General features: G+C 37.9%; 1 protein-coding gene across 2 annotated transcripts; it reads left to right on the forward strand.

Annotated features, from left to right (window-relative positions):
• Positions 1-528: 528 nt before the first annotated feature.
• On the forward strand, positions 529-26,071 carry CEP78 (centrosomal protein 78). Of its 2 annotated transcripts, none has more exons than XM_082784269.1 (16): positions 529-604; positions 2,080-2,354; positions 2,570-2,745; positions 3,359-3,431; positions 3,954-4,057; positions 5,386-5,560; positions 7,795-7,908; positions 8,118-8,182; positions 12,242-12,350; positions 14,379-14,514; positions 15,448-15,493; positions 16,972-17,115; positions 20,507-20,584; positions 22,265-22,431; positions 23,636-23,789; positions 25,269-26,071. In XM_082784269.1, the coding sequence occupies exons 2-16, from the start codon at positions 2,102-2,104 to the stop codon at positions 25,788-25,790; spliced, it is 2,316 nt and encodes a 771-aa protein (XP_082640395.1). In that variant the 5' UTR covers positions 529-604; positions 2,080-2,101; the 3' UTR covers positions 25,791-26,071. The 2 variants fall into 2 exon arrangements, with proteins under 2 accessions (XP_082640395.1, XP_082640394.1); XM_082784268.1 differs by lacking the exon at positions 529-604 and adding an exon at positions 785-885.
• The last annotated feature ends 1,457 nt before the right edge of the window (positions 26,072-27,528 follow it).

Raw genomic sequence — 27,528 nt, forward strand, 5'->3', positions numbered from 1 at the left:
GAACTCAGATCTCCCTAAATTAAGCTAGGAAGCTAATGAGAAATGTAGCGGGGAAGAGGAGTGCATCTCCTCTCGGACTGCTCGGACCAGTTCGCTGCAAATAGTGTTAGAAATTGAAATGTTCAGTTTATTCGGTTTAATATGCACCTAATGTGATTTGCCGACTGTACAGCTACACAGCACGTACGAAGAGGCTGTGAAAGACAACGCTTGTTTTCTTCCAACCCTCCACCTCAAGTCCCTTTGGAAGAGGCAAATTGCTTTCCAAAGAGCTGTAAAATTTTCCTCCAAAACGCCTGGTTCCCCCCCCGCGTCCACAAACCCCCTCATGACAGCAGCACCGCCCGCCCCCTCCCCACAGCGGGGCGGCGCCCCCTCAGCGCCCCTCAGCGCTGCCCCCTAGCGGCGCTCCGGGCCGTTGGTGCGGGGCGGGGCGGGGCCATTTTGAACGCGGGGAAGGGGGAGCGGGGGAGCAGCCAATGGGCTGCGGGCTTGCTGCGCCGCGTGGCGGCGGTTGGGCTGCCGGGGCAACCGCCCCGCGCGCATGAGCGGCGGCGGTAACGGCTGTAACGGCTGTAACGGCGGGCTCGGGAGGAGGTGCGAGGTTAGCACCGAGAGCGGCGGGGAAGGGGTGGGGGATCGGCGAGGCCCGGCCCGGCTCGGTATGGCGGGGTGGCCGTAACGGGGAGCGGGGAGCGGCCGCCGCCCTTCCCCCGTCAGGCGGGGCTGGTGTCCCGCAGCCCCGCGGCCGGCGGCCCCTGCTCGCTTGGTCGGGGGAGCGGAACGCCCCTCGGGCTCCCGTGGTTAGCGGCGATGCGGCGTGGGTGAAAAATAAAGTGCTGCGTGATGCCAGCACGCCGTGACCGGAGCCGCTCGATGCGTTTGGTGGGTGTTGTCTGTGCTTAACGTAGCCGTCCAGCAGGCCAAATGTGCTGCAGCTCTGCAGAGCAGCAGATGCTTGAGAAAGTCTGTAAGGAGACAGTGAACGTCTGCTTGTGTCGCAGTACAGGCAGCCGGGCACAGTGGGGCCAGTGGTCCCGTGTGGAATCTTTTCCCCTGTGATTTTCACAACTGCTCTCCTGAATCCCTAAAACTTTTGGGTTTCTAAAAACAAACAAAAACCCTGTGTGGAAGGGGGCTTCTCAGTTTTGCTATGTGCTGTGTTTCTTTTTTTCCTCTCTGTTTAAAAAAAAAAATAATATTAATCTGCCACCAACTAGTATTATTCAGTGTCTTCTCGTTTTGTATTGAAAGAGTGTGTTGTTTTCCCCCGTGTACTTCCTCAAGGACAGTTGAGGCATTCTGAAGTGTTGTCAAAGCTGCTGACATCTGTGCAGATGGGTCCTGGTTTACATAGTCGTGTCTCAGTTGCAAGTTCATATGGGTCTAATAAGCTTTCCCCTCTTCCTTTGTCTGTTTGTTGTATGCTGGGGCCAGGATCCCCTTTCTTTACTTCAGGTGCAGGTCTGATGTTTGTGTTGGAATTAAATGAAGCATGAGAAAGAATGTTGGTTAAGCACTGGAAATGAAAGGCTAGTATGTTATGTATCACCTGAAGTCAGGGGGTTGATAAGGGACGGTCACTTTCTGAAGCATTGGATTATAACTGTACTCATTTTAGTTTCTGTGACCACAATGTGCTTACATAATGCTAGTTAATCAGATAGCTAAAATAAACTAGCAAGCCACAAATAGCTCTGCTTGGAATGTAGTCTTTCATATCTTTATTTTTGGGTTGGGGTTTCCAAGCCTTTCAGGAATCTGCAGACCTTTACACTACAAAACTGTTAAAAGGAAAATGAGAACTTTACAGCAGTTAGTAATTGAACCTTTTATGTTTTGTAGGTAACCATTTATATGGAAAAGTAAAACATAGGTTTTTTTCTTGCTGTATTCAGCAGTGTTTACACAGGTAGTTAGCATTGTAAGACATCATTGTTTCAGCTGCCACAGTGAAGACATGTAGATGCAGTGTGAGTGAATGTACTCCTGTTTTGGGCATGCATGTTGAATTGAGATTGTGTTGCTAAATCAATTTTACATTGGAAAAAAATGAAATTTTTTTTTCTTCTTTTACAGAAAAGCTTATCAGATAGAAAAAATGATTGACTCAGTGAAAATAAGAAGACAATGCATGCTGGATTTCTACTCACATTATGAACATCTTTGTGCTCTTCAAAGCTCCGTGCCTCTGAAAGCTGTGAAAACTAACCTGACTGAGGGTACTCTTGATCTAATTGTAGATCGCATCAAAGCTGCGGACTGGGCACCACTTCTGAATGCTATTAGGCATGATAAGACTCTGACTTCTATTGGAATAAGAAGTTTTCATCAACAAGGTCTTGGAGAATCAGGTTTGTACTGATGGCTGTTGATGATAAATACGTTGATGTATATTTGTTAGAATACATTGCACAATTTTTTTGTGATTGAATGCATGGGCTAAGACTTGTACTCTCTGAGGAATTATTTCTTTTTAAGAACAGCAGCAAGAAAGTGTAATGTGATTATGATTCCTTCTAAGTCTATAGGAACTGGATGCTCCTGCTGTGTAATTTTTGTTTACTAGGTGGTGAAAGACATAAAACTTACTTCAGAAGGAGAATTCCAGCAATTCGATCTAAAGACTTGACTGGCCAACTATGCAAAGCTGTCAAAGGCTGTCTCGGTATCTCTGATGTACTCAAAAATCTGGAACTGCACGGTTTGCTCCTGAGGGAGAGAGATCTAACACTTCTAACAAAGGTAAGAATATGTTAGTATACGCATAAATATATCATAAATATATGCTTAGAACCTAGAGAAGTAGCTACTACTTTTATACATAGCTGTCACACACAAGAATGTGCTTTAACACGTGTTTTAACACATCTTTGTGTTATCCACAGTATGAGACAATTACTATAACCTAATCTTGCTGAGCCTTTCAAAACTTGCATGACTTTCCTCTGCCCTGATTTATCAAGGCTTACGAAGTTTCTTAACATCACTGCAGTGTATGTGGGGGCATATAACTTACGTATATGACTCAAACTGCAGTGAATGTTCATGACATAAGAGAATTGGAACACCAAGAAGATAAAAGCAGGTCTCTAAGGTGTGTTATTAGAATACTTCCTCTAGTTTGCTTGTGAGTGGCTTCTAGGAAAGGAGGTGCTGCCTGTTGCCAGTAGGCAACTGTGTTTTTTATATATATAAAAGAAAAAAAAGGCGTAAAGTGAGCTTTGACCTTCCTCCCAGCTTCCGAAAGTTTCTTGTAGGGAACACAATGTGTTCTGAGCAAGTCTGACTTGGACTTTTCTCTTTTTTTGTAATTTTGCATCTGAGCCAGCTAAAAAAAATTGCTTTTATTCTGAAGGGCTTGGCTGCTTCATCATCTCTGGAGAGCATTTCTTTAGCCCACTGTCCAATTGGAGATGGAGGATTAGAAAGTAAGTTCAGAATCAAAAACGTTTCAATACCTCTCTCTTGTAGTGCTTTAAATAGGTAATTTTTTTCACTATTTCCATTCCTGTTTTAAATCTGTTTTTAGTTACAAAAATAATATTTTCTTTATTTTACATGATTTAACATTATTTAGACTTGAATTTGTTTACTTGATTCTAGTAAATAAATATGCTACTTAATAGTGATGCTTATAGTTTTATTTAAAACAGTCACAATATTTAAGTTGGAGGCTAACTTTCTTGATTTTTTTCATGTCTATACAAGTAAACTGAAATAAAATGCTCTGGCTTGTTCAAAGAATCTTTTCTAAACACTTGCACTAAACTGTGTAATTGTACAACAGATTAAATGCATTTAAAATCTCCTTTACTTCAAGACCAGTGTTTTGTCGTGGTGTTTGCCATGCTATTGATTCAGCTTCTTAATATGGTAGTGAACAAATATATGTGTTTTGATAACTTAGTTGTGGTATGTGTAGATAACATGCATGCTATTGTTTTCTTCAGCAATCTGTCAGAGTGTGAAGAATTCAGCTACTATCAGATATGTAAACTTCACAGGATGTAGCCTCACCTGGCGAGGAGCGGAGCATATGGCAAATGTATTAAAGGTAATTTCATCATCTTTCTTGAACTAAATGTTCACAATAACTTTAACTAAGAATAATAACTATGTTCAGCTAGTAACAAATCTAACAGTATCTAATTTTTCCCCAAGCTCAAAGAACTGTTTGTGACTTCAAATCTCTGCAAATCTCTAGCATAGCTACTGTAACACATTAAAAAGACGGAAGTCCTGAAAATTGTATTTCATTGTGGGAAAGCTGTTGTCACATGAATGTTTAATGCTAAGTCAGTTTTATTGTAATCAGTTTCATAAGCCCTGAAGTGAACATCTGTTAAGACCAAATTATTTGATACTGAGTAGACATAAATATATCGTAGTACACTTGCATATACAACAATAAAGGAAAACGTTCTGATCACCAGTGAGAAAAATACAGGCTATTCTGTGTAACCCGTGTTGCGCAGCTCAAAGTGAGCAGTATTTATACTCCGGAAATAAGTTACATTGTATCCTTTTTCAATTGTTTCCCCATAAATTAAAATGTAATGGAATTGGATAATGAATAATTGAGTTGTAATTTAAATAGCAGTGAATGTTCAGATCTGCTTTTGGTTGTTATTATGTTGTTTCCCGACTCAGTGAACATAAAATTAATTAACATGTTTTATCGAACATTTAATTTTTTTCTTTAACTTTCAAGCGCTAACACATCAAAGCACTTTGTGAGCAGCATATGTGAAGTTAAGTATGTGAACAGTCTTTCCAAAGTTTCTGAAATTATATGCAAAAAACAGTTTACACTATGAGATAAAAATGTGTTTTTTCTTAATAAGTGTCATTTAAAGAAAGTTCAGGATATCTTCAAATGAATATTAGGGCTGTAATTGACATCTGTTTTAAGGATTGTTTCTCTAATCATTTTCACAAATGTTTCAGAATGTCTATAAAGTATTCTTAAGCACTGGGTAGAAATAATGAAATCAAGTTTACAGTTTAGAAGTTTCTAATTAACTGATCAGTAAGCTTGTAAGTAGTAACATATTCTAATTAATGTTAACATTAGTTTGCATGAAAGCATGCAATTTCCTACTGCGTATATCTTGTTCAAGGTGCATTTTAAGTGGTATAAAAAAGGTGTTAAGATGTTTAGAGTTCTTTAACCATATTTTGTAATATGCATTGAAAACTAGATCATGAGAGCAAACATGACTTAACTGTAATGTTTAAGAATGACTTGTATTTCTTGAACTGAGAACCAGTATAAATGTGTTTTTCGCATTAGTACACAAGCCATTAAACATCAGTTTTATGATCTTACCATTGATTGTGGCTTTGTCTTTGCACTTGGTAACACTACCTTGTTTTGCAAAGCACCAGGCAATGAAAAGACATGGCGAAGCTTGGGCTGAAAGCCTCCGTTATAGGAGACCTGACTTCGACTATATGACAGGGTTGAGGCGAATTACTTTGAACTGCAACATGCTTGTTGGAGATAGAGGAGCAAGTGCCTTTGCAGACTGTCTAGGAGAGGACCTGTGGCTAAAAGGTATTGTGAAATACTGACTCTTTGGATAGAGGCAGACAGAATACTGAAAGCTGACAGATAATAACAAATGTAGCCAGTAGTGTAATTTCCTATTTACCTAGGAAATAATTCCTTTTGAAAGAGATTCTTTCTTTCCCTCTTTTTGGATAGTTAATGCCCAAACACTTCTGGGTCATCTGGAAGTGTCTTCTAGCATATCAGAGAAGTAATTTGTTCTACAGCACATACGTATGAAATTACTAATAATGATCACAGAATCATTAGGATTGAAAAAGACCTTCAAGATCACCTGGTCTAACCATCCCGTTACTACCAATGTCACCCATTAAAGCATGTCCCTAAGTGCCACGTCCAACCTTTCCTTAAATACCCCCAGGGACGGTGACTCTACCACCTCCCTGGGCAACCCATTCCAGTGCCTAACCACCCTGTCTGAGAAGAAATGTCTCCTAATTTTCAACCTGAACCACCCCTGGTTCAACTTAAGGTCATTCCCTCTAGTGCTATCACTAGTTACCTTTGAGAAGAGGCGGACACCCAGCTCCCCACAGCTTCCTTTCAGGTAGTTGTGGAGAGCAATGAGGTCTCCCCTGAGCCTCTTCTTCTCCAGACTAAACAACCACAGTTCTCTCAGCTGCTCCTCACAGGACTTGTGCATCAGGCCCTCCACTAGCTTTGTAGCCCTTTTCTTAGATATACTTAATCATGGGAACAGTGTTATACCGTGAGCTAGGTGTACAAATAACATTCATGTGGGTCTAAGAGGATTGGGTTAACCAAACTGAACATACAGAATTCTGTTGGCCCTCATGGGATGCACCCACAAGTGCTGAGTGAGATGTCTGATACCCGTGTGAGTCCACTTCCAATATTTGACTAATCATGGTGACTGGAAAAGGTGCCTAAAGACTGAAAGAAAGCAAATGTCACTCAGATCTTCAGGAAGGGCAGGAGGAAGGACCTAAGGAGGTACACTCCAGTGAGCCTTGCTTTGATCCCTGAGAAGGCAAGGAAGTGTTGTCATCCAGAGGGACCTCAGCGGACTAGAGAAATGCAGTTTAGTAAAGAGAAGTTCTTTTACCTGGGAATGAATAATCATATGCACCAGTACATGCTGGGGTCTGACTTGTTGGAAGGCGGCTTGGCAGAAAACAGCCCAGGGGTCCTTTGTAAACAAAGTTGTCTATGAGCCAGGTCTGTGCCTTGGTGGCCAAGGCTATCTATCCTGTATCAGAAGTGTTGCCAGCAGTTTGAGGAAAGTGATGCATCCCTGCTTCTCAGCACTGCTGAGGCAGCCTGTCCTAGGCTTTCCTGTATGGGAGAGAGATGAAGCTACTGGAGGGGTGGAGTCCCACAAAGGGCCACTAAGATGGTGAAGGGACAAGAATAAGGAAAGGCTGAGAGAGCTGAGACTGTTCAGCTTGGAGACTAAGGGCAGGTCTCGTCAAGGTGTATGGATATCAGAGTGGGGGCAGTGAAGGAGACAGAGACAGGTTCCTTTTAATAGTGTCCAGTGACAGGACAGGAGGCAATAGACACAAACTGAAACACAGGAGGTGCCATCACAAACATCAGGAGAAACATTTTACTGTGAGGGTGGCAGAAAACTGGTACAAGTTACCCAGAAAGGTTGTGGAGTCTTCCTTTATGGAGATCTTCAAAAACCATCTGGATGAATGCAGTGGTCCTAGGCAGCCTGCTCAAGGTGGTCCTGATTGAGCAGGAGGGTTGGGCAAGGTAACCTCCAGACATCTGTCCAATCTCAACTGTTCTGTTATGTTCTGTATGCATAACAGGAAATAAATGGCAAAGCTTTGATAGTACTATTTCATAGTGACCAAATAACTTTCTGATCTTGCAGAAGCTGTGATCTGACTCAGAATAGACTGAAGTTGATTGCTTTTACATATTATGGTACCTTGAATTAATCAGTATGTAGATGTATTACCTCTTCTCAGAATTCTCAATCACAGTGACTTAACTATCATTTTGTATTCCTTCCTTTGCAATTGTTTAGCAGTTATGTGTTAATGTTAATGTGTTTTACTGACTTAATTTCAGAGTTGAAAACTAGAAGTTTAATAATTCTTGTTTGAACATTTGGCTATTAGAGTAACATTCTTTATTCATATTCTATGAAATGGAGGTTCTCATCAGGTGTGGATTAAGTTGTATTAGATATTTCTGCAAGTTATGCCATTTAATAATTTGTTTTACTTCTCCAAATATTTTAGCACTTGATTTGCAGCAATGTGGAATATCCAGTGAAGGAGCAAGGTCATTACTAGATGCTCTTCAAACTAATACAACATTAGTGGTACTTGACATAAGAAAAAATCCATTAATTGGTATGTATCTGTATGTGCCTTTGTCCTTTTTTTTTTTGTTTGTTTTTTTCTATTTGAGTAGTTCTGGTGGGGTAAAGTACACTGCTTTCAAGGAACAAGCCTGCAACAGTATTTTGCTAAGCATTTAACACTGCTTATTCAATGATCTGTTTGCATAAATACTGGTCTCATCTGGGAAATTCTTAACAAGACATCTTAATTCATTCTAGATCACATTCTGATGAAAAAGATTATTGAAAGAGTTCTTATGAATGGAAATAACGCTAATACAGAGGTATGTGCTAGGCATTCTGGAGTGACTTGTGCTTTGTTTTTTGTATCTGGCATTGCATTTATTTTTACAAAGATAACTTAGTTCAGAATAAATCTAATGCAGCTATTCAAATTATAAACAGAAAGGTGACTATTTAAAAAATAAACAAAAAATAGGAAAAGAAAAGCTTAAAACACTAGTAGCAACATTAGCTATATTATATTGGACTTCTTATGATTTCCTTAATGTAATTTAAGATATAATAAAAACAGGATATCCATTTTATTGGAAGGATAATGGCAATTTTTGTATACTTAAGCATTACTATAGAACAAGTAAGAATTCTGAACTAAGTTTTGCAGAATGTTTTCTTAACACATGAAAATTACCTTTTTAAATTGTGAGTTCCTTTATTTAATTAAATTTAAAACTTTATTTTGAAACTTTTAAAAATAATTTACATAGTCAATTTTTAAACTACTCAAGACTATATTTTTTAATATTAATCATTTAAGAAACTATAGTTTAAAGTACAGTCTCATTTGCCATCTTTAATAACTGTACAGTGTTTACTGTAACTTACATAAAATATCTGCACCATTTATGATTAGATATACTGTTTAAATACTGAGTCTTTTATTTATAAGACGGAAATCTGATTCAGTTCCCAAAAGAGCTATCAAGCAAATGAGTGTACACTTATTCTTGTTTTCCCAGTTCTTGTTCTGGAATTTATTGCTCTTTTGGCTTTGAAAATACTTGGAAGTCAGAGCTATGGTTTTGCAGGGAGAATCTAATAAATTGAGAAGTCTGTGTCACATTTCTTGGATTAATACAGTTCTCCATTTCAATATCTTAAAGACTCTTTTGGAGAAACCAAGGTTAGCTGTGAAAAAGTACTCTTTATCATTGGCTGGTGCAATCAACACTTGCAAGATGTTGCAGGTATTACATGAAAATAGCATCTGCCTGTACAGAATATAGCTCGAGATAAATAGAAAACTGAACTGTGGAAAGAAGCAACTCTATGGGGAATCTCCCATATACCATGAGACCACTCAACTCAAGACATTTGTTCTATATTTACCAAGGTAGTGCAGTATCTTAATTCTTACTGGCGAAGCTAACAGTCTTGTATACCAGATTAATAATGTAAATGAAAAATGACCGATCAACTGATCACCAGCTTGCTAAATAACAGTCTCTTCCATAAATAAGAACACAACTGCCTAGATCTGTTATTTCATAAACTGTGTGGGTAGTCTGTTGTAAACAGCATTTGCTGTATATATCATGTGAACAGGACAGGCACTCAAAGTGGGATAGTCCACCTGTTTAGCCAAATGCAAACATTTGATGTTAAGGTTAATAATCTTTTGAAACTGAAACATTTACTACCCTAACCTCAGGATTTACAGTTGATTTTAAGCTCAGTTACATAAGCCTGAGTATTATGAGCAGAAAAACAGTTGAGTTTCTTGACAGCAGTGTCTTGATGCGCTCTATATTGAAAGTCAGCAGTGTGTGGGTGCTTTGTTATGTTTTGCGTAGGTTTTGGTGGTGGTGTTTTTTTTTAGGGATCAAAACAAGTAAATTTATAAATTGTCAGGAGTATCAAAGATGACAAACAGTTGGTCATAAAGCTGTGCTGCAGAAAACTACAAGGACTCATTTTCAAGTAAAAATGATCTATGGGTGTATTTGTTTGAGTCCTAGTGACCTCTTCTAAATTCTGGATGTAATTAATACTCCAGTTCTTTCTATTTTTAACAAGTTTTAGCATAACACAAACTTCAGTTCCTTTTCTGCTTTTTTCCCCTGTATTTTTATGAAGGATCCATCACAGATTATGTTTACAGATTTAAAGAAGCAATGTTTACTTTGTTGTTTCTTATAGCTTAAGCTTGGCAAGCAAAACTGTCAGTTAGTGTCTACATTGCTTCCTTTTGCTAATTGTGTACTACCTCCGACTTGGGAGATTTTAAAAGGATACGCTAGTCCTTTTTCTGTAGTAGGGAAAACATGCATATCCGTCTTTGAAATATTTAATCTAGTGGGGTTCTTTTTCTTTATTTTTATCCATGATAGTTGCTAAAGATCTGGATTTCATATTGATAGGAAATAAAGACTCGGTTGTACGAAGTTTAGCATCTGGGTAGGGACTTCTGAGACAAGGTGTAAGATACAATATTCTGTCTGAAACTAATACATTGCTTATTCTTGCAGCAAGTTACCTAATTCATACTGTATCTCTTCCACAGAGACAGTTAAAAACTTGGATGGATGACCATCCCTAGTACTTCTTCCAGTTTCATCTACCTCTAGTTTCAGCTTTTTAACCTGCCAGAGGCTAACTGTGACAAGTCTCATGACTAAAACACAGTAAAATGTGGAATTTGTATATATTGGAGAAGTGGCATTCTCCGCCATCTTATCGTGGCACCTACTGTGTGAACTCCATATTTTCTGCCTGAACTGCTTGTTGAGTCAGGAGAAAAAAAAAAAATAGTGCGTTGCTTCATAAAGAGGAGTTAGGTGGGCTTTTGATTAACATATAGCAGTAAGGTCTAATAACAAAAGATCATGTTTCAGCTGCCACTAATAGCCTCTAATGTACTGTTACACCTGCTTACTGGATACCAGTCTCAGCAGCCCTTACATCTTGTTCTGCTTAAGAAGTCATTTTTCTGTCTTTAAATAGCACTTATGTGCTTGTCCTTTTGATCGGGTTTTCATGTTTGCAGGAAGGATTGCTCACTGCTAACTGCTGCCTCTAAACATAAGAAATTTTCCAATAAGTTTAATGAACACTTAAAATGGAAGAAGGTTGTATTATCTTAGCAGCACTGTGTAACTCTTGGATGGTGGATTGCAATCCCAGATATCATTGGGTATGATAGGTGGTGAAAGTTTGTGTAGTTTCTAGGCGAGACTGAGTAATTTAGAAGAAAAATCCACTGGAGATTTCTACAAGACAAGTTGCTTTCAGAGTCCCAGCTTAATAGTCATTTTTCAACTGTCTTAGTACCTTTGCTGTCTTCATACTTATTGTACAACAGCAGCAGATAGCATGCTCTTGAGTAGGTGAACTTCACGTTTGACTTAGTAATAGCTAGTTTATGTGTAGTAAAACAAAGCTAAGCTATTCTTGCTGTTTCAAGAATAGTTTCAGTCTATTTTGTAGTAGCAAATGTGCAGTTCACTCTGCTAGGATTTGTTAGCTGCAGCATGGTAATTGCAGATTAATCTTCCCTGAGCATTAGGTGGGAATAATTTTGGTTTCATGTTCCTAGTACTATGATGGTGGGGCTTAGGGCTGTCTGAAATAAGCATTAATATTAACTGCATTTCCTTTGATGGCTGCTTCAGCAGTGTGCATCAAGTTATAGTTAGTACAAAGTCCAGTGAAAATTATGTGACCGTGTAACTTGGGAATAATAATAAGACATTAACTGGCAGAAGTAGAACCTTTTATGAGTAGAGCTGTTGCTGTAAAGAAGTCTGAATTATAGCAATTGCCTTTGATTATAAGCATCTTAATTTTAGTTGGGATGCTCTTACTTTGTATGGAAGTCTTTTCGTTAGAGGCAGTGAAAATTGAACTTAATTTTTAAAAAAATACTGACTCTATTGGTAATATAATAGCATGTTAGTTAAGCTTTTATTACTCTGGAGAAGTTTGGCTGGAACCAGTCATTCCTAGCAAGCCAACTTTCTGTAGAGAATGAAAGCAAGAGCCAAAGTTTCCTTTTTATAGGGTTGATGCCATTTTTTTACTATAAAAGGAGAAGTGTTTTGTGCAGGAGAAAAGAAAATATTGGATGGGATATTAACAGTGGTATTCTGGGAACACTCACTGATAATGCAGCATTCAGACTTGCATTGAATCTGTGTTTAAGTTGGGGGCTTGTGGGATTTTCGTTTTTCTCTAGTTTTGCAGTTCACTATTAAGTTGTAACTGGCAGTGGCAGTCTTGTATCTGACAAAATAATAAAAATAAATTTGATCTTAAATAAGCACCTCTTAAAATATTAGCTACTAAACTAACTCTTCTTTCTTTATATTCAAAAATAAATCCAGTATAAATGGCTGACTTCACCATCTTCCAAGGATGCTTTGAAAGCTAGACCAAAGAAAAGAACTATTGTCCTAGGAAGTGGTCGAAAAGGAAAAGCTACTATTCGTATTGGTAATACTATATTTTTTTCCTGCTATAGTGAATTTTGTTTACAAAATGGCATGTTAATGTTTAAGAATGCTAATTATGAAATGTTTAGTGTGTTTAAATGTCAGTGTTTTGCAGAATACCTTTCTTCAAAGAAAATTTAATAATGTCTTCCATCAGTGGTTTCTATAGTGAACCTTCTGTTGCTTTTAGGGCTGCTGTGTATGTGGTTGGGAAAAGTGTTGGATATACTAAGTTAACTGTTCTGAAGCATTGCGTGTATTCTGAGTGCATCCTCTCCACAATTTTTCACTTCTAGGGCACTTGCTGGTAGGGAGTTGCCTAGTTTTTCTGATGCTGTAGCCTTTCTGTAGCAGACAGTGCCAAGACAAACAATTATTTTTTATCTGATGTACAAAATGTTCTTTTTAAAAACTTTATGCAAACCTATTATAAATAATATGCTTAAAATAACATAGGTATTTTGAATATTTTAGTACTGATAGCTGCATGTTGTGGTTTAACCTGGCAGGCAGCTGAACACCACACAACCATTCACTCACTACCCCTCACAGCAGGATGAGGGAGAGAATCTGAAAAAACTTGTGGGTAGGGATGAAGACAATTTAATAGGATAAAAAAGGAAGGGAAAATAATCATGATAGTGATTAAAAAAAACCAAGTGATGCACAACAAAGTTTTTTTTACCATCTACTGACTAATGCCTAGCCAGACCTCAGGTAGCACCCCTTCCTGCCTCCCAGCCAACTCCCTCCAGTGTTACTGTTCAGCATGACACCGTATTACGGCATGGGATATCCTTCTGGCTGGTCTGGATCAGCTTTGCTGTCTGTGTGCCGTCACAGCTTCTTATTCACCCCCAGCCTCCTTGCTGGCAGGGCAGCACGAGGAACTGAAAAGTCCTTAACTTAGTGTAAGCACTGCTCAGCAACACCTAAAACATCAGTGTGTTATCAGCATTATTTTCACCTAAATCCAAAATACAGCACCATACCAGGCACTACGAAGAAAATTAACTCAATCCCAGTTGAAACCAGGACACTGCAATACACTATTTTTCAACAAAATTACTGAAAATTTCACCGTAATACATTTGGCTTGTCTTTCATATTTGCTATTGTTATTTGGAGGCATAGTGGTAAGCATAAATCAAATTAAAATCTGTTTATTTATATAAATTGTGATGCTCAGGGTGATGGAAGAAAATGCCTTACTTAAATACAGTTTAAAAATATCTATCCCGTTTACTTTTTGACAATAAAGTGACATTTGGAATTCCGTTACCCCAATTTTACATTTTGGTGCCCTTACAAAATCAGTTGTTCTATTGATTGTACTCAAGAAGTAACTTGAGTTCCCTCTTGTTTAACTATATAAAATATGTGGTGGACAGTTTTCTGGGTCTTAATTCTGTTGATACATAACCTGATGTAGAATATAGACATTTATTCTGAATGTACTTTGAGTTATATTATGATTTAAACAAACGAAAGGCTGAATTAGTGAATATGACTTGGTTAATTATTCCTTTTAAGCAACGATGCTGGTGGTCTGTGGAAGTGATCAGTAGGAATACCAGCTTTAAATGCAAGCATCTTGCAAAATACAAAAACAATGCTTTTCACACTAAAACCACTAGAGGGCAATTTGAAGTGCATATGAAGCCTTCATTGTTTAATGAACTGTCTTAAGTTCCCACTTCCAACAACTGAATCGGGTATCTGAAATTACCAGTATTAATAAATTTTAGCTATGAAACTTTGCTTCCATTTCTTAATAACCGTGTGCATTACTTTGGCCAACCTGACGTAACTGTTAAACATGCCAGCAGATTAGCTTGCCACCCTTCTTTTTGAGAAGCAAAACAGAAATTAATTTTTGAAAAGATCATCAAAATAAGATTGAAATGTAGATTTCTTGCAGTCCTTTTATTACATTGGAAATTTCACTTATACATACAGTTGCAGTTGACTGTTTATAAATATCTAGTTGCAATGAATTCTTTCCTCCTATTCTTGCTGTTCAATGCAGGATTAACATCTAAAAAGTCTGTAAGTCCTGGGAAAAAGACTACATCTGTGAAAGATAGTTATTCACCAAAACCACTACCACCAGGCACAAAAGGCTTCCTCCCTTGGCGTACTGCAGAACGTGCAAAGAGATGCAGGTGAGGTTTTCACAGTAAAAGGGAAAAATATTAAAGCATAAAAACTGCATAATAAAGGAAGGAGAGAGCAGTGTTAGCTTTTCTAAATACATGTTTGAAGTTGGACTTCATATTATATCCATACTTTTCCTCCTTACATAATTCTTGGAGGGTGTTACAAATTCTGTTCCACTAAGTTTTTAAAATAGACACAAAGACATAATTTGATGGCCATAGGAATATCCAGGTGTACCAAAACAAATCTTGTTCGTTTACTTTGTTAATGATGATTTATCATACTTCATAGCAGAAGATGTAATTTAGTTTTCCAAGCTTCTAGTATAGTTGATCTGCCTTCCAACTCAAGATGTGTAGGAACTCTCCCTATCGTTTCTTTCTGTTTTGTCTCCTCTAATTCTGACGTAATTGTTGTCACCTTAGCTATATGAAGTTTAAAAAGAATTTTGTAACACTTGGAAGTTGTAATATTGTTATAATGCTTCCTTTCCAACACCTTGAAGAAATTAAAAAAAAAAAAAAAAAAGATACAAAGACAACTAAAAACTTATATATTCTATAATCTCCAGTTTGAGCAGCTAAGGTCTATTTAAACAAACAGATTTCTTAATGTACTATAACTAATTATATGACACTTGTTTCTTTAGAAATGCTGAACACCAATTTATCTTGCTGACTTCAGGTCATAATGAACTAAACAAGATATCTATGGAAGACATTGTTAGCATCCAGTAACGCTGCCCTAAGTCATAATTACGTAGGAGTACTAGTAGAACAAAATGAGAATGTAGTGAGTGTTAAAAGGGGTACAGCAAAGTGTCTGCTTTTTTAACTTAACTGCTTTACCTGTCTTAAAGCTGATGTTTAGAAATTGAAGTATCAATGATGACTTCACAAGCTTAATTTCCTCAAAAATATTTTTCTCTCCCTTTTTAGGGGAGAGGCAGTGGATGGTAATCAAGAGTTACCAGTGAAGATTCAGGTACTTCCTTGCTCGTGTGAAGGTTTATTTAGTATATGAGTGCTTAAAAAAAGATGGGTGCTCAACAGAATCTTACTGTCTAAAAGTTGAGACTGGGACATCATAACTTAGACTTTCTTTGTCACATAGAAATGCAAAGTAATAGTTTACTAAAGCATTTGGTTGAATCTTTGATGCTCAGTTTATTCCCATTTCTGTATCACTATTCTTGGTTTATTAACCCTGTGAGCAGGCTGGGGTTGAGTGTGGACACAATCTACCCTGAGGCAATAAGTAGAATTAACATTTTTCTCTGAGGTTCTGCTCTCCCCCTTCCTCTCTCTTTTCTGCTTTAGGACTACATTCTTGTGTTAGAACCATCCGTATTTGTAGGGGGAACCTTTTTCCTCCTTCACCTTCCCATTTCCATCATGTCCCCACTCTCAGAGAAAAGCTGGAGATTAGCATATACTAAACTTTAATTTGGGCAGACAGGTCAGATTGTTGCAGCAGCCAGCACATTTATCCCCTACTTTGACATGGGCTTCCCCCAAGTTGCAGTCCATCGGGAACACCTGCTGTGGTATGGACTCTCCTATAGGTTTGTACCGTGTCTCGCTGGGATGGAGTTCACTGTCGGGAAAGGAGAAGAAGGGGGAAAATGGGGGTCTCGTTATGAAAACATACTGTTCTCCCAAACAACCATTTTGTGTATTAAGTTTCCCAGGTTGTGTCTGAATATTGCTTATTGATGGGAAGTTGATACTTTTTTTTTTTCTCTTTCCATGCTCCTGCACAGCATTTGCTTGTCTTTTTTCTCTTCCTTTTAATTAAATTATCCTTACTTCAACCTGTGAGACTTTTTTTTCTTTCCAGAATACTTTCTTTTCCCCGTCTTCTCAAGAGGTGGGGGCGGTGAGTGGTTGTGGTGGAGTTAAGTCACCCAGCAGGGTAAAACCGCACCACAGGGCTGCAGTTCTTTTTTGCCCGTCTGTCTGCTTTGGCAGGGGGTCCTCCACAGGCTGCTCTGTCATGGACAACTACTTCCTTCTCCTCTGACCTTAGTGTGCCCTCTGTTTCTGACTGTTTTCTCCTAATCGCTGCCTGTGGTGTTTAAGTCCTTTAGTAAGCAAGGTTTCACAGAAGTACTGCACATGTGGATTGCCTGTGTCCTGCGGTGGGGGCCACTGGAGCTGGCTGGAATTGGCCACGTGTGGCACAGAGCAGCACCAAGCCTTCTCCACAGAAGCTATCCCCATAGGCCCCTAGTGCTAAAACCTTGACACATATGCCCAATATATACACACAGATCTTCTTTTTATAAAGTATTATGCAAATTTATCACAGAATTGCGTAACTGGGTGTGCTGCGTATTCATTTTAATGGACTTTGGGAAAAGATTGCATTTAAATAAGGCTTTTGATAGCATTTAATCTTTCTTTTTTGTTACACAGTTTAATACTGTGGGTGGGTGTGTTTTTCTTTTCTGATGCAATTAGACAGGTATTCCTGTGAAAGTGACAGTAGAAAGTGCTTCAACATCTGAAACTGAAGAGACAGAAGATTTAGAAGATGTTATCCATAATCCAGATTTGACAAAATCACTAGAAAAGATTAATGTAACAAAGCATCAACAATTCCAGGTAAGAAGCATGTTCTGTGCCTTAAATTTCATGAAGATAAATGATACCAAATAAACTGTTTTATTCAGGAAATTATGATTAAGCTAATAACCAGTCACAGAGTGCTTTCTGAATAGATTTTAATTGTCTCACAGGCTTCTATTTCAAAAGATGTGGGTTGATTGTGCACTGAATTTCCAACTTCTGAATAGTGTAAATGAACATGTGTATGCTGTACTTATCTTGCCAAATCAGGGTCACAATAAGGAAGAATTACACTTAATGCACAATACTGTATTATGCATAATTCCTCTTTTCTGGACTTGAATCATGGTTCCCAAATCTTTTGATGAGTGTTATTGCTTTAGTAATTTCCTTACAAGTACTTTCTTTAAAAATGTATTTTAATGTTATTTTGAAGAGCTAAAATACTGTAATGGTTGTTGCATGAAACTAATTAAAAATTGAAAGTGTGTAAAAGCTCCATTTTATAATTCAGCTCAGTAACTATTTTTTTTAATTTGTTCTTTATCATTCCATCTATTACTTCGGTAGTTCTAAAAAAAAAAAAAAAAAAAAATGAAGTAGCTGCAAATGTCTTCACAGAGAGTGTTACAAAAAAAGGAAGGGAAAACAAAGGTATTTCAGTGGCCCAGTAACACTGCTGTGGCAATCTAGCACTACTATAAAATACGTTCTCAGTCCGAGTAACAGGACTGTATCTCACCTGTTAGGATTTGGGTTTTGAATGGAGAAGCTGTATTGCCTCCATGTAAGTATTGCATAAAGTAAGACTCACAGTCAGTCTTTCCATGGTGTTTGTCGTAAAGGACCATGCTGTGTGAACAAACAGTTCGTTTGGGACCACAGAACTGTTTTTATATAAGCCAAAATTAAGTTAAAACTTGATATCGTTGCATATCTATATGTAATGGCAAATTTGGGGTAGCTTAGAGTTGATATGGAAGGCAAAATGACACCACAAATACACGGTAAATAGATCGCTGTTTTTTCAGCTGATGTATACTTACCCTTTTTCTCTAGAAACTTTTTAGGAACTTTTTTAAGGTATTCCCATTGGCCTGGGACTTAGTTGTGTAGGTGGTTTCATATTACTGTGCACGTGCATTTTGTTGATACTGTGCCTGTGCAGTGTCTTCAACACTCTCATCTAGAGCATTGTGTCTGGAATCATGGAAATCCATGTGCCAAAAGCTTCTGTGCAGCAGGGACAGGAGTGTTTTCAGGAAATACTTGATGTTTGTGTTCTTGTTTGGAGAGAACAGAATATTATTTCTGGGACTTGAGAATGCAACCAAGTTGAATAAGAAGAGTAAAATTCTGCATCTGGGGAGGAACAGCTTCAGGCCCCAATACATGCTGGGGTCCTCCTAGCTGGAAAGCTGCTCTGCAGAAGAGGTTCTGGGAGTCCTGGCGGACAAAAAGTTGAACATACTCTAACAACATACTCTTGCTACAAAGAAGGCCAACAGTATCCTGGGCTGCACAAGGAAGAGTGTTGCCAGCAGGTTAAGGGAGGCAATCCTTCCCCTCTAGTCCACACTGGTGAGGCTACACTGGGAGTAGGGTGTCCAGTTCTGTGATGCCCAGGTCACACTGGGGAGCAGTCCAAGGAAGGGCCATGAGAGTGATGAAGGGACAGGAGCATCTGTCCTATGAGGAAAGGCTGTTCATGGGACTGTTCAGCTGGGTGAAGAGCAGGCTCAGGGGGATCTTACCAGTGTGTATAAATTTGTGAAGGGAGGGTGTGAAGAGAACAGAGCCAGGGTTGTTTTCAGCAGTGCGGGGTGTCAGGACAAGAGGCAGTGGGCACAAACTGGAACACAGAAGGTTTCATCAGAAACATAAGGAGAAACTTTTTACCGTGTGGGTGACTAAGTAGTGGCATAAGTTGCCCAAAGTGATTGTGGAGTCTCCTGCCTTGGGGATGTTCAAAAGTGTGGTTTTCAAAAACATGGTACTGGACAGCTGACTCAAGATGTCTCTGCTGAGCAGGGAGGTTGGATGAGGTGACCTCCAGAGATATGTTTACTTCAGCCATTCTGTCATTTTGTGATGCGCTGCAGACAGAAAGAAGGTGCGTTTTTTGCTTTGGGGAAGGGTTGTCATACTGACCTTTGTTAGCATAAAAATCCTTTTTTCCAACTTAGTGAAATAAATCTGATACTTCCAGTATATTTTTGGATTACATATAGTGCATCTGCAAGGAAGGGGTAATTTGTGATTAATTTGTGCTTACAAAGAGAAACAATAAACTCTAGGAATGTACTCCAAACCTCCCATCTTTATATTGGCCCAGATTTTACTGATTTTAATTACAGTAAGGTAATCCACTGTAGTGTCACTTTCTAAATTTGGTATCAGAATACTTTTCTGGGCCATAGTGGCTTATCTGATAGCAGTATTAAAGCAGCATTGAACAGCTCCTGTTGGTTACCCATTCCTTTGTTATACTGATGCAAAACAAGAATTTTGCATTGTGACAGAACCACGCTAGCCACTCCTCACAATTTAATTGTGAGGTCTACTTCCTCGCCATCCTTCAGTACTTTTCTGTTTCTTAATTAAGTCTTTTCCCATCTTGTGTCTTTGCTTATCTGGTCATAAGGCAAGTTAATTCAACTTGCTGTTGTGGTAAAAAGTGAGATTTTTCCACGTTAGTTCTCAGCCATCCTAATAATTCACGCTGGCTGATGTGATTTGGGTGAGTTCCAGAAATGGAGCAAAGTAAATAGCAGAAGTCTGTGGCTAGTAATGTGAAAGGACGTGGGGGGCCCTTCTTAGCTGTGTTAATTTTTCCTGAGGTACTGTTGTTAAACAGCACTTACTGCACAGCTGCTTGGGTGGAGACCTGTCATGAGGATCGATCAGCTGAACACCTTGGTTACTGTTCAGCTGGTAGCAGGCGTTAGCAGAACCTTTCAAAGAGGGACAATCAGCTGTGGAAAAACAATGATGGAATTGCAGAGTGGGAATAAACAGTAAGAGGTGGAGCTCCTCAAACTGCCAGTGTGCAAAGAGAAAAGGTCTCTCCAAACATACCTTGATGTGACTGAATGAGGAGAATTTGACTTTAGTATTCAAGTTTTTGGGAACTTCAAATCCTCCTGCTCAAGGAAGGGATTTAAGCATACTACTCTGAGACACTAATAGTTGCTTTAACTTAAACAAATTCCTTTTGATAAAAATGTAATTTCTGCTTAAATGAAAAATAAAAACTCAAATATTTTTTCCTTCCACTAGAGGGAGTCTCAACTGTCAGTTTCCTCTCATTAAGAATGTAGTTGAGGAAATTCCCAGAAATTAAATTTGTCACTTGTACATGTTGAATTTGTGTGTAATATTGCATACTGATCTGACATTTGGAATTAAATTTTCTGTCTTATGATAGTTGGAGCTGGAAGAATGCATAGAAAAATTAAAGGAAGAACGAAGAGCCAGAGTAAAGGCTGAAGAACGGATAACAGAGGTAATGATCCTTAACTGATAATCATCTTTACTTTACAGGAGGCGCCAATCAAACTATCCACTTGCTTAATTGGAGTAATTATCAGTAACCTCTAACCTGGTAGCTTCCAGAATTTCAGTTCAAAGTCACATGGATCATTTACTAGCCTACGGACAGTGATGAAATCTACATTTAGTAATGTGTGTTTGTTCTCCTGATCCTATTCCAGAGCCTTGAACTCCTGGTCAAGCTACCCTTTCAATGTGCTTTATTCATTTCATGTTTTAGATATGAAGTAGAGCATTTTGATGTTTGTTTTCATTGAGAAAGTAGTTAATACTGCTTGCAATTTGTAGCAGATGGATAGTTTTTACTGACTTCTCCCACCTTCTCTATAATGACTTGCACTGAGAAGCTGTTTGTTGCAAATGTTAAAAATCAAAGGGACAGCATAAGCCAAATATAATTTTTGTTCTTGTGGGCATTAAAAATGTTGGATGGGTTTACTGGTAGCATGTTGGCCAGTTATGAGTTGGTGTTGCTGACCTAGAAAGATCCTTTTGAATTGAGTGTAATCAAAAAGGAGAATTTCTTGCAATAGAGTTGAGTGTAAGATATGTAATTTAATGGTTTTAGTGTTTATATATGATCTACAGTGGGATGATGTTTATGGTAGGTACTATTTTGAAATTGAACAACAAATGGTGCCCAGTACAGGAAGCAGGTTTACAGAAAAGACTCTAAACTCCACAAAGTTCGTTGTTGTCCTCTGTTGTGGACATCTCCATCCTCATGTAATGTAAAGTGAACCAGTAGTCTGTGTTGGCTTATACTTAAATATTTTCAGACTAAATACCTACTGCGGGATGTCTTATTTCTCATGCCAGGCTATTTGAACATAATACTTTTCCTGAGTGGAAGGGATAAGCTAACAAGCAATAACCTCTAAAATCAAGCATTTTGCTAGTTAAGCATCTAGAGTTCATTAGGCAGATGTGTAATTTTTCTGGCCTTCTGTTGTAAAATACAAAAGAAAGTAAGCCTGTGGTAGCAAAGATTGCATGTCTGTGAACTCAAATAAGTGACTTAATGCTTCACCCAAACACAAAACCCTGTGTATTCTACAGTTGTCATTCAGCTTTCAGACTGTCATTGATTTAATGTTCAGTGGGAAGGAAAAATGGGATTATCTTAAACTTTGAATTTTGAGATGCACAGAGCAGAGGAGAGATAGTGGTATGCATTCCCTTTGATAGAGAGGGGTGAAGAGTGTTGGCCTTCATTAAGGTCTTTTTTTACTAGTAAAAATAAAATATTTGGTGCTAATGTGTCATACATGCAAAGTATCATTAGTGCTAATGTGTTGTATTATATATGCAAAGTAACATGATTTAAAATCTAATGTCTTTGTTTGCACTTGCTCTGCACCATTCTGTACATACTAAAGACAGTGCTGAATCAGCAGTTTTAAGTGCTTTCATCAAGATCACTTATGGTAGCTTAGAATTAAAGCTGTGGATAAACAAGCCTGCATGGAGCTCCATGTAACAGCGCCCTGAATGTTTCTGGTACATGAAGCTCTATATCACTGATTTTCGGTGTTTCTCTTTGTGATATCGTTCTATAGACTTGCAGAGGTGATATTTGTTTGAACTGAGAATGATAGAAATTTATTTACTTTTTTCTGCCTTTCTTTTATAGCTGGAAATTGAAAATGCAAGACTTAGGAATCTAAATATCTCCCTGTCTGAGGTTCTTCATGCGCAGTCAGTAGCCAACATGATATTGGAAGATGAAGGTGTTCTTGGCAGCATTGAGAACTCTTTTCAAAAGTTTCATGCTTTTTTAGACCTCCTTAAAGATGCTGGGTAGGTTGTTGCTTTACTTCAGTCTTACTCTTTCTGCTGAGACTTTCTCCAAAATTATCCTCTCAGTTAATTCTGCTACCTTTTCCCCTCAGATCTCTAGGAGCGTACTGGCAAATAGCAAAGGAACAACAACAACAACAAAAAAACTATGTCCTTGCTGTTCAGTCTTTTGTCAGTGTAAAAAAAACATCCAAGCACTGTCCCCGCTGAATTCAAGTATCTGTCCTTTCAAAAAGCCCTTTCCAAAAGAGAAGAAAGCTTCTACTGAATTGTTTGCTAAATGTTCTGTGGATCATCTGTGGTTCTTAGGGTTCCTGTAGTTCAAAAGGCTGAAAATGCAGTTGAACTGGCTTCAGAACGTGTTCTGTTGTCTTGGGGCCCCTTTTTACTGATGGAAATACAGAAGGCAACTAGATGAACGAAACTGTCCTCTGTACTTAAATTTTGGATTGCTCTTTATGACTTGAAATATTCTAGAGAACACTGATTAAAGTTTGCATTAAGACTCTGCCAAAGGAAAGGTGTTCTCTTGCTACATAAAAATAACTTTTTTCAAATGGGTCTTATATCTGGTCATGACAAGTTCTGGAGCTGCTCTGAAGCTTACAAAATCCCAGTCACAAAGACTGGTTTTCTCAATAAACTTCTGTAAAGAGCCATGCTATCAAGTGATGGCTGCAACTCCTGACTTCTTGTTGTGGCTTAAGTTAAAAGATAAACTAAAAATGGCAGGTTTGGCTGACTTCTAAACTAGCAGGTGAAACAACATGACTATTCCTGAGGCATGTAATTGGATTTGGCTGTTAGAGGTCATACTAGTTTGGGAAATGTGCACCAAACTTGTGCCTGAATGATAAAGTTTTCATCTGCGTGACACGGAGTCTGTTTGCTGGCATCCTGCTCTGAGATCAGTGCTAACTGGAAGATGACTCACGCTGGTAACACTGAGTAAAAAGACTGGTGATTTTGTACCTGCAGGCTAATTAGTGCAAAGATAGGAAAATAGCTGTCACCACTCGTTTTGATCTTTGATAGCTGTTTTGGGCCTCTTAAAAATGGAAAAACAATCTTCAGATATTGAGATGGATTGTTTCTTCTGGTTTTGAGCATTTAGATCTTTCACATGAATGAGTTTTGTTTGTGTTTTTTTTTTTTTTTTTTTTTTTTTTTGACACATCATTTTCTACTGAGCTTTGTTTTACAGACTTGGACAACTTGCTGTATTAGCTGGGATAGATCAGTCAGATTTTGGTCTTTTGGGGCATCCACAAATGAATTCTACTCTCAGTAAGCCTGCTAATGTGCTAAAGGAGAAGTCTTTTGAAGAAGAAAGACAAGAACATACGCAAAATAGCAGAGTAAGTCAATAGAGGAAATGGTAGTGGCAGTGTACTTGGCAATACCTAATGTACTTTTCAGCAGTTCTCCTACTCTGACTGGAAGTAATGATAACCAAGTGATCCGTGAAACTATTATTACAGTCTCTTGCTGTAGCTGTATTTATACAGATGATAGTGATTAATGTCAACTTTCTAAGTGATAAGCGTTTGGAACAGAAACTATACTGTCTTGTAATGTACTAAAGAAAATGTTGGTGGTAATTTCCATGTGTCTTTTTCTGAAATACGAAGTTACCATACTGATACATTAAAATCAGAAAATATCATGAGTAGTTTTTTAAAGACACTTAAAAATGATATATAGCGCTTTTTAATACCGTAGAATTTGATAACAGAGGATAGTACAGTACGCCCACTGGAAAGCAGGAATTTTCTTTTAAGTAATGGTAGTATATGTTTCCAGTTCTCTTACATTCCTAGGTGAGCAATGATACGAATTTCAGGCTAGTATACACCTTAACCACATAAAGTTTTAGTTTCAGCTCCAAAGACAATGAATGGAAAACTTTCAGGATTTTTCAAGCAAGGTACCAAAGTTCACTTAAAAAAAAAAAAAAAAAAAGATCAAAGTTAAGATGTTGGCAGCCTGCAATCCTGTCCAAGGTCCAGGTTGGATAAAACTTTCATACTAGGTATTATTCTGCATTCCAGTATGTTTATTATACCTAATGTCTTCCCCATTAAGTGTTCCAAATGATTAAGTGTTCAAAATTCTTCAAGAATACCATGAGCTTCTAAAACACAATTATTTTTTTTCATGCTGTTGAATGCAATTTCCAGTTTTTCAGAGTCTGTTAAAATTACTAGGAGTAATTGAGTCACAGGTTCTTTCACATTGCTGTAGTTCAGCTTGCAGCTTGCAACTATGTTTTCAGCTGATGGCATTCTTCTGAACTTGTCCATGCAGCTCTTCTAAGTCATGTTTTTTTTTATTCTGCTCATTAGAAGCTTGAATTTGAGGTGTTCTTTAAGTATACGTGAAAAAAGGTTCAACTAACGTTAGTACTATTTCATACTTAAATCCTAGTATCTCCTAGTATTTCATAGTTTAGATTCTTCTTGCAGCTAGGTATTGTGGGATAAACTACTGGGATCAAACTGCTATGAACTCGGAGCAAACATACTGAATTCTATTTCAGAATGATGGAAGTGATTGTGCTTTGGCTGCATTATGACTGACTCATTTCTGTAGCATAAAGTTCAAGCCAGATGTGAAAGAGTAAATATGCCTACTCTGTCATTTTCACCCTAGCTATCTTCTGAAACTTGGTTGCTTTGTAGGGCAATAGAGGTTGTGATTGCTATTATCTTTAAATCTTTTGTATATTTTGTAAAGACTTTATTTTGCTATGCAGACTCAAGTACATGACAGTTGCAGCATTGGATTTTTTTTTCTCTAGTTTCATCAGTATCTTAACTGGAATCTCTTTATTTCAGAGCGGAGGTGGGAACATCCAGCTTTCTCCTGGCACATTTCAGTCCCAGCTGGTGGTGAATAATACCTTCTCTTCTCTTAAAGAAACACAGGAACTTCCAACTGCTGTGCAACAGCAGCAGCCAGTCTTACGGAAAGAAAATGAAAGTCAAGCAATTAACCAAAACAAAGAGGATAAACCTCAAAACAGCATTCCAACATTCTCTGAGAAAAGAGTCAAACAAAATGAACAAGCAAAAGGACATTATTTAGCAAGGCAATTGGTCACCAGTCTGCATTCATTTACTGACTCGAGTATGAATATTAAAAGTAATGGTAGCAGAATATCCAGCAGTGCTTCTGGTGAAAAAAATAAAAATTTTTCCTCGAAGAAATACATTCCTAGAGTGACTGAAACTGCAATTCCAAATGATGGAACAAGAACAGATCAAAGTAGACTGCAGATGGTAGACTGCTCTGGAACTGATACCATAGGATCTGTCTCTGAAATACAAGAAAGTATCCACAGTGTTACCAGCACTTAAAATGTTTGGACTTTTCTTTACACATACAAGGTTAAAAATAAAATTTGGATGCCTCAGTACAGGTTGTGAGATTTTTTTTGTAAAATAGTGTAGACTTTTAAAACTCACAAAACATTCCATGCTGTTAGTATTCCTGTTTCCTGTTTGCATCACTTGTCACTAGATTTTTATTCCTGGAAACAAATGTTGTACTGGTACCTCACAGGTTTTACTACACACAAAGGTTCCTGGAATATGGTTTTTATTGTATATCACAGATCTTGTTACAGAGTGTAAACAGTTCCAAGCTAATAAAATTTAGTAAAAATTTTGTTTTTAAATTTATTTCCAGCATATTGCATTGGAAGTGGAAAGAGTGTTTTTTAAGGCAAACATCAGTTGATGCCTGACAATGTGGGTACAAAAGTAGTTGGAAGCTTCAAGTATGAAAATGAGTACAGAACCATTTCTAAAATAATTGAATACAGGTGTTCTTTATTGGTGCGGATTGAAGAATAATACATCTGTGAAGGGACTTTTGGAGGATGTCTACTCCATCTGAATTAGGTTACTCTCATAAATAACTTACAGAAATGTGAGAACAGAGATGAAAAAATACTGTTTTGAGACTTCTCAGGTCTGCCCCCCCCAGCTACTTCTTCCCATCTTTCTGCACAGGCAGCTGCCTTGGCAGCTTCTGAACTATGGCACAGAGTAACGCAGGTCTTGGTTTGCCTAATGCAGTACAGAAGGCGCTGTTTAACACTGGAGAAGGTTCACTTCAGTGTGGCCCCAAAAAATAAAAGCAATAGCTTTCTTTGTATTTGTATGCTTAACTAAGTGCCATGACAAGGCAATAGGTCAAGAGACTAATATAGTAATTATGTTCTATAATTATTAGTTTCCTTCGGTGGTTTTAATAGTGCTTTGTCTTTTTTTTTTCTTCATATAGAGAAGTGGAAGTACTATGAAGTCCACTTATTTGAAAGGGTTGCAAAGATGAAGATATTAAATGTTTAAACAAATTATTGGAATGTTTTTTAAGCTCTGGGGCAAGGTAAAGGTTTTCATTTGGAAAAATTACCTTTTAGTTTAGGGTTTGCACCTAGGTCATTTAGTTGAGCATTAGGAATGATTTTTTCAAACAAACCAGTCAACTTTGCTTTCAATAATTTATTTCTGTGACATTTTCACATGCGTGTCAGTCCCGATTCAAAAGAACTTCTTAAATTACTGTAGCTAGCTCTGAGAGATGGGATAGTAGAATCTGATATACAGTGTTTGTCTTTAAGTTTAAAGGTTCAAAACTCGTAAGAGTTGGACTAGATGATCTTACAGGTCTTTTCCAACGTAAATGATTGTATGAGTCTATGTTGCCAAGTGATCCTGAGAAGCTTCCATTCTGAAAAGTAGATCAAGTTGTAATACTTTAATTTCATATTTTACAGTGGTAGCTGAAATTTTTCAGTGATCATAACCTTTTAACTTATTTTGATTTTTTTTTTTTGGCATTATGTATTCCATCTGGAGAATTAGAGGAGGACACAGGAGGATAGAGCAAGGGAAGATTGATTTCACATGTATGAATTAGGCAAGATGGTTTAGGCTGAGCTAGGGTGCAGGGGTGGTGGAATTACCATTAACTTTATTTTTTTTTTTTTTAACTCTGTCATCAGAAGTGAGAATTCTGTAATACAAGATCTGTAGAAATTCCAGTCTATAGCTGCTTGAAAATTGTGAAAAAACTCATGAATCTGCA

Source organism: Aythya marila, assembly GCF_965140915.1.
Source record: "Aythya marila genome assembly, chromosome: Z".
In the NCBI taxonomy this organism is placed as follows: domain Eukaryota; kingdom Metazoa; phylum Chordata; class Aves; order Anseriformes; family Anatidae; genus Aythya; species Aythya marila.